The 18,846-nt window shown below is 38.1% G+C and overlaps 1 protein-coding gene across 3 annotated transcripts; it reads right to left on the bottom strand.

The window, feature by feature from the left end:
• Nucleotides 1–5,290: 5,290 nt before the first annotated feature.
• Nucleotides 5,291–13,661, bottom strand: LOC128021616 (uncharacterized). Of its 3 annotated transcripts, none has more exons than XM_052608929.1 (7): nucleotides 13,414–13,661; nucleotides 7,662–10,134; nucleotides 7,525–7,570; nucleotides 7,258–7,349; nucleotides 6,975–7,085; nucleotides 5,696–5,963; nucleotides 5,291–5,614 (listed from the first exon to the last, which is right to left on the bottom strand). In XM_052608929.1, the coding sequence occupies exons 2-7, from the start codon at nucleotides 8,252–8,254 to the stop codon at nucleotides 5,399–5,401; spliced, it is 1,326 nt and encodes a 441-aa protein (XP_052464889.1). In that variant the 5' UTR covers nucleotides 8,255–10,134; nucleotides 13,414–13,661; the 3' UTR covers nucleotides 5,291–5,398. The 3 variants fall into 3 exon arrangements, with proteins under 3 accessions (XP_052464889.1, XP_052464888.1, XP_052464890.1); XM_052608928.1 differs by having other exon boundaries at nucleotides 13,434–13,661; XM_052608930.1 differs by lacking the exon at nucleotides 7,525–7,570 and having other exon boundaries at nucleotides 13,434–13,657.
• Between the last annotated feature and the right edge of the window lie 5,185 nt (nucleotides 13,662–18,846).

Here is an 18,846-nt window from a genome sequence, read left to right as displayed (position 1 = left end):
AGAAGAATTTTCTGCAGAAGTGATGCCTTACCATGCCAGTACATGTGGAGAAAGGTACTGTAGAAATGTTAGAGTTGTGAACAGTAGGGAGAGATTTTCTTTTTTTTTTTGTCCACAACAAATACAGTCACTGTTTTACCAAAAAAAAAAAAAAGAGAGAGAGAGAGAAGAATTAAAGCTGCAAGCAGCGATGAATGGGCCCTCGCACCCGGGCTCACCGGCAGCGAGTGGCTTTAGTAAATAGGTGAACGGTGAGAAATATGCGTTTAAACTCATAAATATAAGTAGAATATATCAATGTTTATTCCAGATATGTTCCAATCTTCCTGTTGCCCGCAGGTGGCGCTATCATTATAATGGAATATTGGCCTTCAGATGTGTTTATGGCAGGACTCTTATCGAACATGTGAAGTTTGGGGAAGATTGAACATTTTATGCCTGAGTTACAACAACTTATCTTGCTGTGGCGAGACATCAAATTTTGTCATGGCGTTATGGACACGCCCTTTAATAAAAACTTAAGATCTCCACAATTTAACATTGCACAGGCCTTTAGATTAGACTGACCACAAAAAATACATTAATGTGAAAAGATTTCTTGTAGTAGTTGGTCGCAGCGTAAAACATGTCACTTCAGGTTGCCAGCAGGTGGCGCTATGACTATAACTGAATATGGGCATGTAGATCTGTTAAGGGCAGAAGTTTTAACTAACATGTGAAGTTTGGGGCAGATTGGACATTGTATGTCTGAGTTACAGCAACTTCCTTTTTCATGGCGAAACATCGAAATTTGTCAGGCCGCCATGGACACGCCCTTTAACGAAACCTTAAGATCTTCGCAATTTAGGGTCGCAAAGGCCTTTAGATTGAACTTATCAGGTTTGGTGGTGATCTGAATAAATCTCTAGGAGGAGTTCGTTAAAGTACAACCCCTGAAAATGGCAAAAACAACGCCAGTTTTGCAGAGAAAATTCTAAATAACCGGCTTCCTGTTGGGATTCGGATTTCGTACCAAGATACTTTTTTGTAGGTATTGGTGTGTTACATGTGTGTACCGATTTTTGTACATGTACGTGAAACATAGCTCGAGGCTCACTCCGTTGAAAGTGTATAGGTGGCGCTATCGAGCCATTCTGCCACACCCGGTGGAATATTGGCCTGCAGATCTGTTCAGGTCAGGACTCTTATCACACATGTGAAGTTTGGGGAAGATCGGACATTTTATGCCTGAGTTATAACATCTTTTATTCACATGGCGAGACATCGAACTTCGCCATGGTGCCGTGGACACGCCTTTTAACGAAAATTCAAGATCTTCACAACTGAACATCGCACATGCCTTTAGATTAGACTGACCACAAAAAAGACATTGATGTCAAAAAATTTCTAGGAGTAGTTCGTCACAGTGTAAAATATGTCACTTCCCGTTGCCAATAGGTGGCGCTATGACTATAACTGAATATGGGCATGTCAATCTGTTCAGGTTAGGAGTCTCATCAAACATGTGAAGTTTGGGGCAGATTGGACATTGTATGTCTGAGTTATAGCAACTTTTTTCGTGGTGAATCATCGAAATTCACCAGGCCGCCATGGACACTCCCTTCAATGAAATTTTAACATCGCAAAGGCCTTTAGATTAGGCATACCAAATTTGGTGTTGATTTGAAGAAATCTCTAGGAGGAGTTCGTTAAAATACAACACATGGAAATTACACAAAATTTGCTCATAATATTAAAAATAACCGACTTCCTGTTGGGTTTAGAATTTTGCTCCATGAGTCTTTTTTGTAGGTATTGGTGTGTTACATATGTGTGCCAATTTCCGTGCATGTACATGAAACATAGCTGGAAGGCTGTTGATTTTCTTGGTATAGGTGGCGCTGTCGAGCCATTTTGCCACACCCTTTTCTGAATCCTATATCAGATGAAAATTTTCACCAGGTTTGATGCGTGTGCAAAGTTTCATGACTTTTTGAGCATGTTTAAGCCCTCAAAAATGCGATTCATTCGGGAGAAGAAGAAGAAGCGGAATAATAATAAGAAACGAAGCAGATACAAGAGGGTCCTCACACCTCGGTGCTCGGGCCCTAATTTATGGCATTTCTGGTTCAATTGAGTTGAAACAAATGATCAATTAAGAAAATCTCAAATTTGGGATATCATACTGCAAACAATTCTCATTAGGCTTATGTTACATCTTTTAGATGTATTCTAATGTTTAGTTTTCAAATGTTCCTTAAAGCCTAGATGGGCATTGGATGTTTATGTATTTTACTGTAGTTTCCCTGAGATTTTCCCCTCGATTATGGATGGAAACTCTGTTGATGAAACTGCCTCATTACCATCCCAAAGCACTACTTTCCAACTTGATCCTGATCATTTAACACCTGGGCCATCAGTTTCAGCTGAAAGTGCACCTTCAATGTGTGATGGTACTGATTTTGTGCGTTTTATTCTCTCAGAATGAAAAAGTTTATGTAAAAATTATTTCCATGATACCATACCATGAGTTTTTTTTGGCCACAGATTGGAAGAGGATTGAGCTTCCAGAAAGGGCAGCTATACAGTACAGGCGGCGTGCACTTCGACAAAAAGAAGATGAGCCCCCACTGAAAGTAAGAATTGATATTAGAGAAGACATGGAGGACCAGGAGGGGAGAATAATACATTTTTACAAGGTCCCCAAAATTGATTGGACTAGACCTCTTCAAAGCCGATTGGAAGGTACTATAACAATATTAAACTTAATAATGTAACTAATAATGAAATCTTGTCATTACTAGAAACCAAACATCCTGTCCCATTGGATTTTGTCATACACTATATTCCTTTAATTATTTACACTTTTTAATGATACAACTTACATGTTCTTATTAACACATTTTAAAGCAGTTTACAAAATTTTTACATATTTTTTTTTTTAGGGGATGTTGCCACTGGGGATGGTGTTCAGCGCCATTTTTTTCAGCATGGTGATGCACAAGCTGCAGAATGGATTCCTCTTTAATGTCGGTTAGTTCTTTCATGGAATATCATCAAGGAGGTTATTTTAACAACATTAAAGAGAAAGTTTCAATATTTTACTTACCCTCCTGTTTAAAACCCATATGGCTGTCTTTCTTGTTTATAGGATAGTTTTGGACAAAAATCTCTTATAATTTTAAAGCCTCAAAATCTTTCTGGAACCATTGTATGGAAAACAGCCCATACTATTCTGGCAAATAGCTTTTTTTGCGATCTGTAGCAGAAACACAGCCATACATGTTTAGAATAAAATAAAATAATTGATGTCTATAAAAAGATGTCAGTTACCGTTTTGTAAGCACTGTGTGATCAGTGTACTGACAAACATTGTCACCTTAACTAAAAATGCTTTGGGTTTCCTGCTTAACAAACAGGAAATGGAAACGGAACTGCATTATTTGAAGGGCAAGCTGACCACCTTATCCCATCTACTTCCCAAGTCCTTTTGCAGAGTGACTTGTTTGTGATGGCAGGCAGGATTATTGGTCATTCTTTCCTCCATGGTGGGCCTTCATTAGCAGGTGTGAGCCCAGCAATTGTACATGTATTATTAGGTGGCTCCCCACAAACAGCAACCATCACAATTGAAGATGTGGCTGACATCGACATTAGGGAGACAATACAGATGGTAGGTTGGTAGGTGCCATATTGGTAGAGGTAAATGTGTTTGTATATTTAATTGTATTCTTTCACTATTCATACAGCTTGCTGTAGGTGATTTAAAGAATGATTTTACTGAGGATCAAAAGGCAGCCATTAACCAACTGGCAATGTCTTGGGACCTTCCAGTGTTGACTACAACCAACCGCACTTGGCTGTTACACAATCTTCTTCAGCATGCAGTAAGTGTATTTGGTAAGACTATTTTAAGGTGGCCATGTTACAGGTACTTACAGTTATAATAACAATAAATTAACCGTAATCCTAACCCTAACCATGTAGTAAGTACATGTAGTTAATTAATATTACTCGGTACTTAAATTTATAATTAAACTGTAACCAGAACACCTTAAAATAAATTGTAAATTGTTTTTTTTTTCTTTTATAAGCAATTGAACTTTATGCAGAAGTTCAGCAGTAGACCATTAAATTAGGCTTATGTGAAAATCAGTCAAATGTGAAAAACTGTTAAATCAGAAAGCAACCCCTATTTCCTAATTACATTAATGATCATTCAAATAGGATTCACTAATTTATTTTATCTGTCATATTCAGGTGCTGACAAGAACCTGGCGACAAGTAAAACAACTCAGACAAGGACTGAAGGAGTCAATGGTATGGCAGTTATTGGAGGCCCGACCTGATGTGGCATCTGTGATATTTCCAAGACAGTCAATGGCTGACTGCAGTACACAGGTGATTTATTCAGTTAAACTACCAACTTTAATTATCATAACATTAATTCCTACTTTGTTTTATACATGTGAAGTATGCCCTTTTTGAATACTAAAATTATAATTAGGTTCTCTTAAACAACATCAACTGGCCCATGGAAGATGAAGAGGGGGACAATGAACCCCCATTTACCACCCAGTGCAGAATTTCAGGGTACCTTAGGAAGTTTGTTGAGACTGGTATGTTGTTTTGTACTTTACTAATAGCAAAACTAGCAATTGAGCTGTTTGTTGCTGAAACAAATCCATATACAGACAAATCGTTTCTGTTTGCATCATTGATGAATATTTAAGAGGTCTTTACATAAACTTGCTTATGTATTGTAAAATTTGTGTTTTAATAACGTATGTTCTTCATATATCTGCTCCATTTCAGCTGATCAATGTAAATTGAAACAGCTTGTCAAATTCTGGGTGGGCTGGGAGCTACCAATGAAGGAAATGCAGGTGAAAGTGGTGCAGGCAGAAAACCCTACATCCTCCACCTGTTTTTGCATTCTTCGTCTACCAGCTCATTACACGACTTATGACCATTTCAAAAAACACCTAGAAAGCTGTATTGCCACTAGTGATGTTGGTTTTGGCCTTGTATAAAATTACATAAACGGCTTTAAATTGAAAATATCAAAGTGAAACGATAATTTCAGACATTAAGACATTTTCATGTTTGTTTTACTGTAAATGTCAAAATAGGTAAAAGGAACCGTTTTAGAATGTTTAGCTGTTGCAGTGTTTTACTTATTATGATGCTTTTGTGTAATTAAATAACCCAGACTGTTTATATTCATGTGTTCAAATAATACTGTTAATTGTTAACTTAACATTTAAACTTTTTTTGAGACAGCTACAGTTGGAGTAAGACAAAAGTCTGCTTAAAGTGAATACATTTATTTTGTCTTCTACAGTAAAATATCAAAACAGAACTTGTTCTTTGTGGCTTTTTTTGGGGGGAGGGTTATCTCAAAGATATTTCCACTGTCTTACATATAGCCAATACTATGCATGTACTGCAGTGTAGCAATGTAAACATCTGCCCCAAAATTTCCTGATGGTTGCATTGGGTCCACAGCAGCCTTTAGTTCATTAAGTTCCTCAGAACTCAGTGGACATTCAATTTCAGGAACCTGGATGCCAGAATTTGTGTCACTGGGGATAAGGCCGCTGCTTTCCCAGTCAATTTGTGGAATCTGTAGATTCTGTAAGAAAAAATAAAATTAGTAAAAAAAAAAGGGAATAAGAATAGATTAAAAAAAAAGGAAAAAATAAACCATGCCTACCTCATCACACTCTTCTGAATGGTACTGCTGCCCCAGTTGCCACAGCTGATTAGGAGAGAGGTTGCCCTCTGATGAAAGGGGATGGTTGTCCCATCCATCTCTAAATATATTGAGATGGACTTGGAGCCGTGGGATAAAGGCATAGTGACAGCAGAAGATGTGAAGACTGCTGGACAGATCAAGATGCCCATCCTCTTCCAGCTGGTGCAGAACATGGTAGAAGTGGGAGGTAACCGCAGTGAACACATCCCGCCACAATCGCTCAATTCTGTTTTAAGCAAAGGAGTGGAAAATATTTTGACATGGTCAGCACTTTAAAAGAAGCCCAAGTAATTTATACAATGATATTTTATTATAAAGGCTGCAACTTACAGGTTTAATTAAATTTTTTTTTTTTTTCAAATAATAATTTGATAAAACCTAACCTTTGTGTGCACACAACAATAATATGGCATAATTGCACAATCTTCAGTTTAATTTTTAAAAGGGTTTTTTTCTATTGTTATAATGCTAATTTTACAATGTTTAAAATCTATTGCACAACTGAGCTTATATTACAGTTTTAGCTATTAAAATAGTTCAGTGTTGTATGTAATAGCAAAGTTATTATATTTCATTTAATTTTTTTTATTAACTCTTGTTCAATTTTATTAAGTTAATTTAGAAAACATTATTTTTTTTGTTCGTTACATAGCCCTAGTATTGCCAAAAGCATCGTAACTTAAGCACTTGAAAATCATTGTAGATCTACGAGTGCTCTGCTGTAATCGTTAAGCCCTAAGTGCATCCTAAGAAGACAGATTTATGCGGTCACCTGCAGGACAATCAGCAGATTACACCTTTAACTTGATTCAAGTGCAATGTGATTATAATATAAGAATTTGATTGTACTTTATTGTACATTTTATTACTCGTTTTTTGTTAATGTTTTTAAAGGAATTTATAAATTAAAAATAAACAAAAAAATTGTGTGAAGTATAATATTCTACGTATAATGCAATATAAAATAATATAATAAAAATATTATATTTGTCTGGAGTTGTCTGGAATATTTTAATAACCAAGCTACTACAGTACTACATTTACGAGCCATTCTATAAATTGAAATTTCAGCACTTGACAAACGGCCCTGTTCAGCGGAGCTGACATGAAAATTGGCCCGATGCCTGGCCTGAGGGGCCAGAGCTTAAATACAGGGCTCTATCTTATTAACAGCCCCAATATACATGCTAAATGATCAGTGCACAAGGGTTAAATATCATCTTATATCAAAATTTACCTCTGATTGTGAACACTTTTACCAGCAATGAAGCTACTTCTCCCCGTTCCTCGGACAGAGAACATAAGGCAGGCCACATCTACATTCTCCCCTCCATGATCCCCCCGAACCCTGGCAAAAAATATATTGGTAACACATAATGCGACAGCATATAGTATTTATTAATCTTTCAGATTTATATAAAATGATTTTAGCATCACAATAATTTAATCCTCTATTTTTCTTATTTCATACAAAAAAATACATTTTTAAAAAGCAGCAACTGCCAGTGGCCAATTTTTACCTCAGTGGAAATCCAAACTTCTGAACTGCCTCATGGAAAAAAGACAGTGTTGTGGAAGCCAGATTGTTATTTGACACACCAAGGTACATTATCTACATTAATACACAAAATAATTTTTAATAATTATTCTACATATTAACATGTTAGTAGTCTTTAGAATATTATACCACTGAAGTTGCATGTTTTAACAAGTTTAAGAATCAAAATAACTATAATTCACTAATTCATCACTCTTCTAGCCTAAGTAAGCAGTGTCTTTATCTTTACCTTCCTGGAGAAGCCATCGATGCTTTCAAATATCACAATGTTATACCTTGAAAAAGTATATTTCTGTCACATATGCTGAACTGAGCATACAATATATACTTAAATAAAATAAAATAAAAAATGTTTACTTAACTTACCGTATCAACTTGTGGTTTGTGTCAATGTGCATCAGGGACTTTGGGCTGGGCACAGAATATGTCCTCCTAACCACACATCCTAATTGTGACATCCTGGAAACAATGCTTGCAGTGTCAACTCGATGCATTGAAGAACGAACTCTATCCCACTGTACCCGATGACCTTGTGCTCTCAGCAGACCCATCATCATTCTGTAACCTGCATTCGGATTGCTTGTGTGGATTGTTGCCACAAGTGAGTCTAGCTCTGCATCTGCAATGTTGCTGTAGGTTGCCTTCACAGATAATCCCCATTCCACCATGCGTCTATGAATTGTAAACTTGGACACCCCTAGCAACCTTGCAATACATGTCACAGGCAATCCTAATGTAAGCAGTTGGGATACAGAGTCTTCAGAAATCAGAATCCGTGGACGGCCATTTTTTCCTCTCTCTTGGGAAACCATGATGTGTGGATCCATGTTAGTATTTCTTATGGCTATCTGGTGTACTTGATAAAGTGCATCATACAGTTCATCTGGAATGGGTATCTGATTTGAGATGGCACTAAAAATGACCAGCTCCTGAGAACACGTAAATTCTAAGAAGTCCATGTCAAGAGGAATGCGTTCCAGCCAAAGTGACAGACGTGTGTAAAGCCGTTGTAATAAATGGTTCAACAACAATTCCTCCAAGATGATATGAATAAATCAATAATAATAAAAAAAAATGTAAATCCTTCAATTCATCTATCATCTAACAATGCTTTTTATGTAGTATTAAGCTTTAGTATTTTCAATAGGTAAAGGCATGGGGAGTGGTAGCTAGTAAAAAGATCACATCGCGGCAATCTGGAATACTTCATTATAACCAAATAATGTGTAATAAACAGCATGTAACATCATAATCAATTGGCCATTGTCTCAAAATAAACCCCATTTAGTGTGATAACATGGTGACACTTCGCGTTGGCGTTCTTATCACCTTCTCGTCATTTATTACGTTAACGTTACATCAAAGAAAATGCCTTAAATAATGAATTATGTTGAGCATTTACACCCACATTTAAACAAATGGCAAAAAGTTATTTTTGTGTGGATAGTAGTCGTCATCAGTGATACATATCAGTCAAGGAAAACATAATAATGATTTGATTTTTGAAACTGTCTTAATTTATTAAAAATAAAAACCTACCCTGGGATTGTTTGATGCCTCCATCGTGATGACAGACTGCTACATTTACCGCCAAACGGCGCGATCTGCTCTATGAGGTGACATCATCGCATACATAAAAACGTCCCATTTCATTGGCTGACTCCAACCAATAAACGATTTTTTTTTTTTTTAGTGCAATATAAAATCCCTTCAGGATATTTAATGAAAATATTGTCCAAGTGTTTTAAAAATGAAGCATACATATGCATAAAAATGTTTTTTTCAGCATGCCAAGTCGCACTGGCTGGCGTTGTTCATTGGTCAGGCATCGACCAATAAAACGGATTCAATCACCCCCCAACCCCCCCGCCCCCCCCCCTGTTCTCTCGCGTCTGCGTTGCCGTTTACAAGTGCACAAGTCAGTTTTGCAACAGGAGTATCGCAAAAAGAGTAGCAAAAGTCAAAGCGCCAGGAATTGAACTTGTACTGCCAGATCTGAGAGGTTGTAAGCGCCGACTTGAGGTTGTACAGCGAAACTGAAGTAAAGTGCAAAAGACACACATTTGTGTCTGTCATTTTGTACATGTGAATGACATTTTACACATTTGTAACTTTTAATCTGCAAGTTCAGCTTTAAAACAGGGGTTTTTTGATCATTGTCTGTGTGTGCAAATCGAAAGATTCAGCTTTTCACATCAGGGTCGTGAGTGTAAATTTCAATTTACAAATACAAATATTAATATGACAAGTTCTCAAATTCCAACTTACAACCTCTCCAGTTTTGCAACTGATTTACCTCCATACACGAGGAGGAGAGATCACTGATTTACATCTTAAAATATTCAGTTTCTTTTTTTTTGTATCTCTATAAAATGTCACAGCCATGTTTTTGTTTTACAGATTTAGATCGTAAAATAATTTCTTGCATCTCTATAAGAAGCAGAGGTCACAGACTTGTTTTTGTTTTCCAGTGGTTTAACATACGCTTCTGGCATGTGTACGCTGAGATGCTGGACCACAGGAGGACAGACATGCTGTACGGACGCGTAACCAGGTATGATCGCACACCTAATGAGAACTTATGCTTGCATCAATGGAATCAGATATGATGATTAAGGCTTTCCAGTGGTGTGACATGCACTTCAGACATGTGCGACGTGACATGTTTTTGACTTGAGTTCTTTGTAATATTTTCCGTTTTTTGTGTTATGCACTATTTATGTATTTGTGTGGTTACTACATTGGTGCCTGTCGTCTTGACAATTTTAGGGAGATGCCACTTTAACTGCAAGGAGATCAGGGAGATGCTCCGGCCTTCTGGATACAGACAGCCCAGGCCCTGTGGAGAAAGAAGCAGCACAAACCACATATTACTATTTGTTTAGATATGTATTAGTATTGCTTAATTTGTGTGTTTGTCAACTCACAAACTGTCACACAGAGACTTGTAAGAATAAATGTGAGTGAGCTGTACAGATTTAGTGCTTAATTTCAATTCCCTTTATTTTGAAATGATGAAAATGAAAAATCATGAAAGAATGGTAGAAACCTCAGTTTGTTTTCATGCCAAGAGTTCAAAAGATAGCATCCATTCAATTGTTTTAGAAAGAAAAAAAAAAAACACTTTTTTCTGTTTAACTCTCTTACAGTTTTTTTTTTTTATTCGCTTTGGTACTATTTTCACAAGTAAGGTGTACATTTTCAAAACTCTTAGTACAAAAATCCAAACTGATCACACTTGTAACAGCTTGTCATTCTTTCAAAACCTGATTTCATGCTTTCATTACAGTTATAGACTTTTCAGTCCACATAGTCATTGTTTCAAACACAAGATTATTGTAATATGTAATGAAAACATTTGGTTTAATCACATAAACACAACGGTATGATCTTCTTTCAATGTAGTACTTTTAACATAAACTGCAAACAATGCAAGATACATGTTTCAAATCACCGTTGTTGCTGAAATAATTACAGTAATACAGGCTATGCCACATTAGAAAATACACATGCATAACCTATGTAATTGAATCCATAATGCTTGTAATAGTATATATCCAGTGTGTTATCAGAAGGTGTTATGAAGCACAACCATGAGGCTCTGTGCTAACAGTTTGCTGGCAATAAAGTAAATTATTTCACTCTATACCATTTTACTGAATCTATACTGTAGTGGACCTTTAGAGAGGAGGGGTGAGTTACAGTAATTCGGCAGTCTCTACCATGGTAATCTGTTTACAGTATTGCATACATACACTCCTGAACAAAATCTTAAGACCATGGGATGCATCGCAAGTTTTACACATTTTGCACTAGTGGATCATAACCGGGTTGTAAGTGCTGCTTCAAAATGCCAAAAGAAAAAACAGGATCAAGAGACAAAAAATAGAGCGTAGGCAATTTATTGAAAACTGTATTTAAAGTCAAACAGGCTGTTCATCAACTGATCAAAAATTTAAGACCATAGCCCAAAAATAAACTCACAACAGAACTAGAAGTGTCAAAAAAGGACTCAGTAGTGAGTAGCCCCACCGTTCTTGTTGATCACTTCAAACACTCGTTTCGGCATGCTTGATGCGACTGTTTCCAGGAGGCTGGTGGGAACGTTGGTCCATGTGGTGAAGATGGCTTCACGAAGGGCATCCACGGTCTGGAACTGACGTCTGTTTTTGTAAACTTCCCTTGCCATCCATCCCCAAATGTTCTCAATGGGATTTAGATCAGGGGAACACGCAGGATGGTCCAAAAGAGCAACGTTATTCTCCTGGAAGAAGTCCTTCGTCAGGCGGGCGTTGTGAATTGCAGCGTTGTCCTGTTGAAAGACCCAGTCATTACCACACAGACCCGGCCCCTCGGTCAAGAGGGATGCCCGCTGCAACAGATCCACATAGCCAGTCGCCGTTTGACGCCCCTGCACAACCTGAAGCTCCATTTTCCCATTGAAGGAAAAAGCTCCCCAGATCATGATGGAGCCTCCTCCACTGTGCCGCGTAGAAAACATCTCAGGTGGGATCTCCTTGTCATGCCAGTAACCTTGGAAGCCATCAGGACCATCCAGGTTAAATTTTTACTCGTCAGAGAATAAAACTTTCTTCTACCTTTCAATGTCCCATGTTTGGTGCTCCCTTGCAAATTCCAAATGGGCAAGTTTGTGTCGTGGGAGGAGACGTGGCCTTTGAAGACGTTTTTTGTTCTTGAAGCCCTTCTCTAGCAGATGACGTCTTATGGTTATTGGACTGCAGTCAGCATCAGTAAGGGCCTTAATTTGGGTCGAGGATCGACCTGTGTCTTCACGGACAACCCATCGGATCCTGTGGCTCAGTGCAGGTGAAATCTTTTTGGGTCTACCACTTGCCTTTTTTGTCCCATAACTCTCAGGATTTTTTAAGAAATGTGTCTTACTGCGTCCAACCTCGGCAGCGATGGCGCGTTGTGTGAGACCTTGCTTGTGCAGCTCAACAATCCTGCCACGTTCAAAAAGAGAAAGCCTTTTTGCCTTTGCCATCAGGAAATTTTGACAGTATGACTGCTTGAAGAACAATGACATGAAAGCCATATTTTTGTGCAGATTTGACCTTTTTTTGGGCTATGGTCTTAAACTTTTGATCAGCTGATGAACAGCCTGTTTGACTTTAAATGCAGTTTTCAATAAATTGCCTACTCTCTATTTTTTATCTCTTGCTCCTGTTTCTTCTTTTGGCATTTTGAAGCAGCACTTACAACCCGGTTATGATCCACTAGTGCGAAATGTGTAAAATTTGCAAGCATCCCCTGGTCTTAAGATTTTGTTCAGGAGTGTACATACATACTCTAATGTAAAATGCTGTATTTGATGCCATCTGTCTCCCTTCTACTGATGCATCTCTGATCAATCTGATGTTTTACAGTCATTGACTGTTTCCTCTCCCTTATACTCTATTCTGTTTTACAGTATTTTCACAAATGGCAAATTTCTCTGTATCTCTCTCTTTCTCACACACACACACACACACACACGTGTGTGCACACAATTTGAACATCGTGGTGGTTATTATCTATAAATCACTTATGTAAAAATAATTCAAACATTTGGTTATCCATATCAGAAATTGTAAACAAGTTCTATAGAAACTGTATTGAATCAATATTTATAGAGATGTACCAAATGATTCATTGATTAACCATTGAGATCAGTTGGATTAAATCATAGACAAATGTAGTAAACTGAACAAGAAGAGATGCAAATCAAAGGTTTGATAGTAAGAGCTTTATGAAAGGCAGTTACTTTGAATGAAACATTTATGTAGGCGAAACACTTATTTTGTGTTCTGAAAAGGATACTTTGTGATTTTGAGTATTGTACTTACACAATTGAAAACATGATGAAATGTTTGAAAAAAGTGCACTTTTGATGATCTGTTGTGATATTAGCACTAAGAGTTTTGAAAATGTACACCTAACTTGTGAAAATAGTACCAAAGCGAATAAAAAAACTAATTTATTTCACTTCTACAAGACCAATCTTACATCTATATTCCAAAGAATTCTTGAATTACAACCATTTAAGTTCGTAATGTGCATTTTCATGTCTATTAAAAAAAGGATGATGCTTGTTAAGGGGTTAAAACAACCAACAAACCTGCCAACAAACAAACGCACCATTCTCCGGCCCTGCTGAAGTTGTTGCGGTGGAGCGCGAGCTCGAGAGATAAAGCCATGATAGTCGACGAAGAAACTGTAATGTTGGGATTCGTAATGAAAAGAAATAAACAAGAAGAGAGGACGAGTTGTTTTCAACCGTTTACAACATTGTCAACGCTTTACTTTACTCCTCTTCTTACTTTTCCAACCACAGACAATTCTCTCTTTCAGCCTCTAGCGGATTGGATCAGTATTGCAGTCCATGAACATTAACACAGAACATAAGATTCCCCTCTTTCTTTTAGGAAAGACTTAACAAGTGGGATTATTCAGCCCAATTTCCATCCATTTATTAATTATGCCCTTAAACTATAAGTTTACTTCTGTATCTTATAACATATAAATTAACTAACATATGAATAAACACAGTCAACATATGTTTTCAGTTACTTCCCTTCTACAACAATAGTGTTCTTTTAGTCACTTTTTTCTTTCTTTTCGGTTTTCCTTTACTAGGCTTTCCTTTACTTTATTTAGGCTGTTTAGCCCGAGTGCTCTTAACTGGCTCACACACAACATTCTCTGTTCCAGGGTTAACCTGAGCAATCAGATAGATAGATAGATAGATAGATAGAAACAGTCAGATAGATAGACAGATAGATATATATAGATAGATAGATAGATAGATAGATAGATAGATAGATAGATAGATAGATAGATAGATAGATAGATAGATAGATAGATAGATAGATAGATAGATAGACAGATAGTGTTGTGGAAATTCTAATTCAATAACAATTTGTAGAGACTGAGAATGAAAAACCAAACAGACTTTTGTCTTTGTATTGCTTTAATTCTCTGCAGAGAATGATCTGGTTTACACACAGTTTCCGAGTCTGTATGCATAGAGATAACACACAGACTTACAGCCCACTTTTTATAGAATGTAAAAAGATACATTGAAGGACAGACTAGGACCTTTGAGCCAATCATGTTGCTCAGTGTACAATCACATCATAACACATGCACATCTCATGCACATCTCATAGTAGATGCCTGGTTACTCTCAAAAACTGCCCATCCCTGGTACACAGTTTCCCCTTAAATGTTGTCATTCAACCTAAAGCAGTTATGTGCACAAGTTACATAAAATAACTTCATGTCCCTATGGACTATATATACTAACTTATTCATTGTATGTTAACAAAGATACTTAAATGAGATTAATGCAATTAATGCCAAATTAACAAAACCAAAAATGTCCATAACGATAGATAGATAGATAGATAGATAGATAGATAGATAGATAGATAGATAGATAGATATTAGTTTTATGATATTTCTGTACAGAATTTGATGAAGTGTTGGGTTAATAAACGTTTATAGAGCCTAGGGACTAGCATGTTTAAAATGGTGGGGTCAGTGTTAGTGGGTTAAGGTTAGTGGTTAGTGAGGCTAAGGCTAGCAGTTTTGAGGTTCAGGTTTAGGGGTTAGTTTGGGGTTAAATGCAACTAGGTATATGCATATGCGATCTGATTGGCCAAAGCTTACCTGTCCGTATCTTTTGAAGCGTAGGTCCGATGTGCACATAACTGGTATCGTTGGATTCAGAAAGCGGCCTTCTTTCAGGTAGCGTGGATGTATGGAAGAAAGTATGTTGCTTTAAAATCCAATGTGACCGTACAACAGTCTAAAGTTCGACAAAAAGAAAGTCAGTCACTTTTTTTTTCCTTTTTTCTCTTTCTGTGTGTTGTTGTCTCTCTGCACTGGAAGCTTATGTCACTAAAACAAATTCCTTGAATGAGCAAGCCTACTTGGCAATAAAGCCCCTTCTGATTCTGGTAAAGTCAAAAAATACATCCAAATGAAATAACCTGTGAAATCAATTGTCTTTTTAGCAAGAAGGTATTACAAGCCTTTATCAAAACAGTTTTCCAGCCAGTTTGTGTGAGTGTGTGCACGGGTGTGTGAGTGTGTGTAAGAGAGTGTGTGTGTGTGAGAGAGAGAGTGTGTGTGTGTGTGAGTGAGAGAGTGTGTGTGTGTGAGTGAGCGTGTGTGAGAGAGTGTGTGTGTGTGTGTGTGTGTGTGTATGTGTGTGTGTGAGAGGAGTGTGTGTGTGAGTGAGCCTGTGTGTGAGAGAGTGTGTGTGAGAGAGCGTGTGTGAGAGTGTGTGTGAGTGAGAGAGTGTGTGTGTGTGTGTGTGTGTGCGTGAGAGTGTGTGTGTGTGTGAGTGTGTGAGAGAGTAAGTGAGTGTGTGTGTGAGAGAGAGTGTGTGTGAGTGAGCGTGTAATGTGTTTTCCAGTGTTGAAGCATAGCTTTGGTTGTGGAGGCCCTCAAGTCTGTGGATTTCTGTAAGTTCAATCAACAGGTCCCGAGATTACCAACAAGGTCAAAAGGTCAACCTGTCTGGCATCGATGGCAGAATGAACTCAATGATGAAAATATTTTTATAAATATTCTTATTTATATAATTATATAATTGGGATTAGAAGTGTCTGGGGTGTTTATGCACGGGCAATTTGACCTCGGGCTGTAGCCTTTTTGTAGTTATTTTGGGCATGGTTTATGGTCCTTTTGGTGTGAGAGAGATTATACTGTTTGTGAATGCATTTCTTCTCTGGCTTCCTGATGGGATAGTTCAAGTTCACATACAGGGTGACGAGAAGCCAAAAGTGTTCAGGTAACACTACCTGAGAAATGAATTATTTGAATTCATCTACATGTGTGTCTACAATTATCTAATTATTCTATACCGTTATTTTGGGAGTAATAGATCAAAAATGCTCTTCAAGAGAGAAGATGAATTAAAGATGCACTTTCTAAAAATTGTGTATTCCTTAAATCTATGTCTGTATCAGCCCTTAACTCCAAGGGGTGGGTGGGGGGAGTGCATGTACAGTTCTCTCTCCACCCTCAATACCACAACTTAGGTGCCCTTGAGCAAGGCACTGAACCCCCAACTGCTCCCCGGGCGCCGCAGCATTAATGGCTGCCCACTGCTCCGGGTGTGTGCTCACAGTGTGTGTGTGTTCACTGCTCTGTGTATGTGCATTTCGGATGGGTTGAGCACAAATTCGGAGTATGGGTCAACATACTTGGCTGAATGTCACGTCAATTTCACTTTCACTTTAACTTCAGGGTTAGGTCAACTTCAAGAGGGTGTGGTTTCACCGTACTGAACTAACAGCCCTGTCAGAGTGCATCTGATTTCTGTCAGGATTTTCCCAATCCAAAGAAATGGAAGCCACAGGAGATTTAGGTAAAATTTAAATGAATTATTTCTACATTTGTAAAATATTGTTTGCTTTGGGTCAATCTGTGAAGTTAATTTAAAAAGAATAATCCAAAACAAAGGTTTGTTTCACTTTATTAAATCATCTGAAATGCGTTCTACCCAGTAGATTGAGCTAAATACTCGGGTATCCTTCAAGGCTGGTTTACTGCTTGATTTGTCATAAGCCCCAGACCAAAATTGAACAACATCTAAAAAATATGTGCTTACTGGGGGCGGAGGATGGATGGATCCAGGAAGAAATTTCGAGGGCCAAGGAGTCACAAGAGAAGTGGACAAGAGAGGGGAGGATTATTATTTTTTCTGAGGTCAGGAAGTTGGTCAGGGAAGACCCATCTTGTGACTCCTTGGCAGAGTACTTTCAGGCAAAGGGATTCCTCATCAAAGAAGAGCATGACAGGTAGGGTGGTCTGTGCATGGAGAGGTAACTAGGCATTGAGAGTCATTTCGGTTACATTTTATTGTCATTTCCACAGTGTAATTGTACTTTGAAGTACTGAGTAATATTGATTTAGTACATGCAATTACTATATAAATAATTAAAGTGTCACTGTCACTTCTGATGGTCGTAATAGACTATACAAGGGTGTGTTTGTCCTAGTAATGGTCCCTTCGTTTCCTAGCGCTGCCATCCTGGAGTCTGAAATTCTGGCTCTCACAGAGGAGGAAATGGGTGAGGTGTCCAACCGTCTCTGCCAAGATAAAGGGGTCCCTCCGAAGACCAAGACAGACTTCCGGAGCTTCTGTCTCACCACAATGATGTGGGTCCATCACCTGGGTCCTACAAGTATTAAAGAGTTCAAGGTGAGATCTCTGCTGACCTATTTTAGACGTGTTCAAACACATATGGAAACACCGAACCTTGTCATTCTTGTCTGAATGTTTGCACAGGTCCAGCAATGGAACGACAGGGTGACAAATGGAGATGTAGTCGTGTAAAGCTATCCAAAGGAATTATAAAGTTGAACAGAAAAGAAGAACATGTAAGATGATCCTACACACACACACACACACACACACACACACACAGCAAACTATTAGTTCATTATCGATCTTTGTCACAGCTAACACTTGTAAAATATGTACAAATCTGCTGTAGTGGTTGGAGTGCTACTTCAAGCACATCAGGCCAGAATATTTAAATTCTTAACCAGTGGAGGAAGACGCCAGGGACCGGTTCTTCCTGGGAGCTTCAGGACTTCCTCCTTGTAACCCAACAACAGATGTTAAACGACTACGAGAAAAGCAAGTATTCTAGTCAGTGGTTCATGGGGTTGATTTTAATGACAGGCCATTACAGACGTCTTACCTTAATTTCTCCCTTCAATGTTTGCCAACAGGTTTGTCAAGAGAAAGCCGGAGAAGCCTATGCCACTACCAGAGCCACAGTCAGGAATGGTGGTCAATCCACCCTGGCCAACTGCTGAGGAGGACCAACCACAGATGCTGGAGAGGTACAGAATGACTTCACCTCATTAAGTGTGTAGGCTTGGTAAAAAATGATCTATTCATTCCGATAGCTATTCAGCCATTTCCCAAATATTCCTATTATCTATAAAAAAAAAAATATATATATATATATATATATATATATATATATATATATATATATATATATATATATATATATATATATACACTTTAATATATTAGTCATGTACACTCTTTGTTGTTTGTATTCATCACAGCCAATTGATTTTGAGATCCATATTATGGACCAATTCAACAATCTAATTTACCATTGACTTTATTATTATTATTATTATTATTATAACCATTATAGGACATCTCCACCTAACCCAGTGGTGCAGCACCCAACTCCTAGGTTTTGGGGAGCTTTTGAAGACCTGTTTCCCATTACCCTTCACGGGAAGCCTCCGACATCAGAGTGCAACCTCTCCATCTCAGATCGGCCCGAGTCAGCTTGCGGTGTTGACCACAACAACGTCCTTTGAATCCAGCTCTGACCAGAACCCAGAACGAGATGGAGCACTTTCCTCCACCCAGGTTTTGGATGTGGGACGCGACACTGAGATCTCCCTGGACCTTCAGAGTTTACCTCTCGCCCAGGCCGGTTCCTCGGGACTTCAGAGACAGCCCCCCGCTATGCACAAGCGCAAGCTGGCCCAGTCTCCAGAC

Source organism: Carassius gibelio, chromosome A10 (genome assembly GCF_023724105.1).
Source record: "Carassius gibelio isolate Cgi1373 ecotype wild population from Czech Republic chromosome A10, carGib1.2-hapl.c, whole genome shotgun sequence".
Classification (NCBI taxonomy): Eukaryota; Metazoa; Chordata; class Actinopteri; order Cypriniformes; family Cyprinidae; genus Carassius; species Carassius gibelio.
This window is presented reverse-complemented; position numbering and strand designations above follow the sequence as displayed.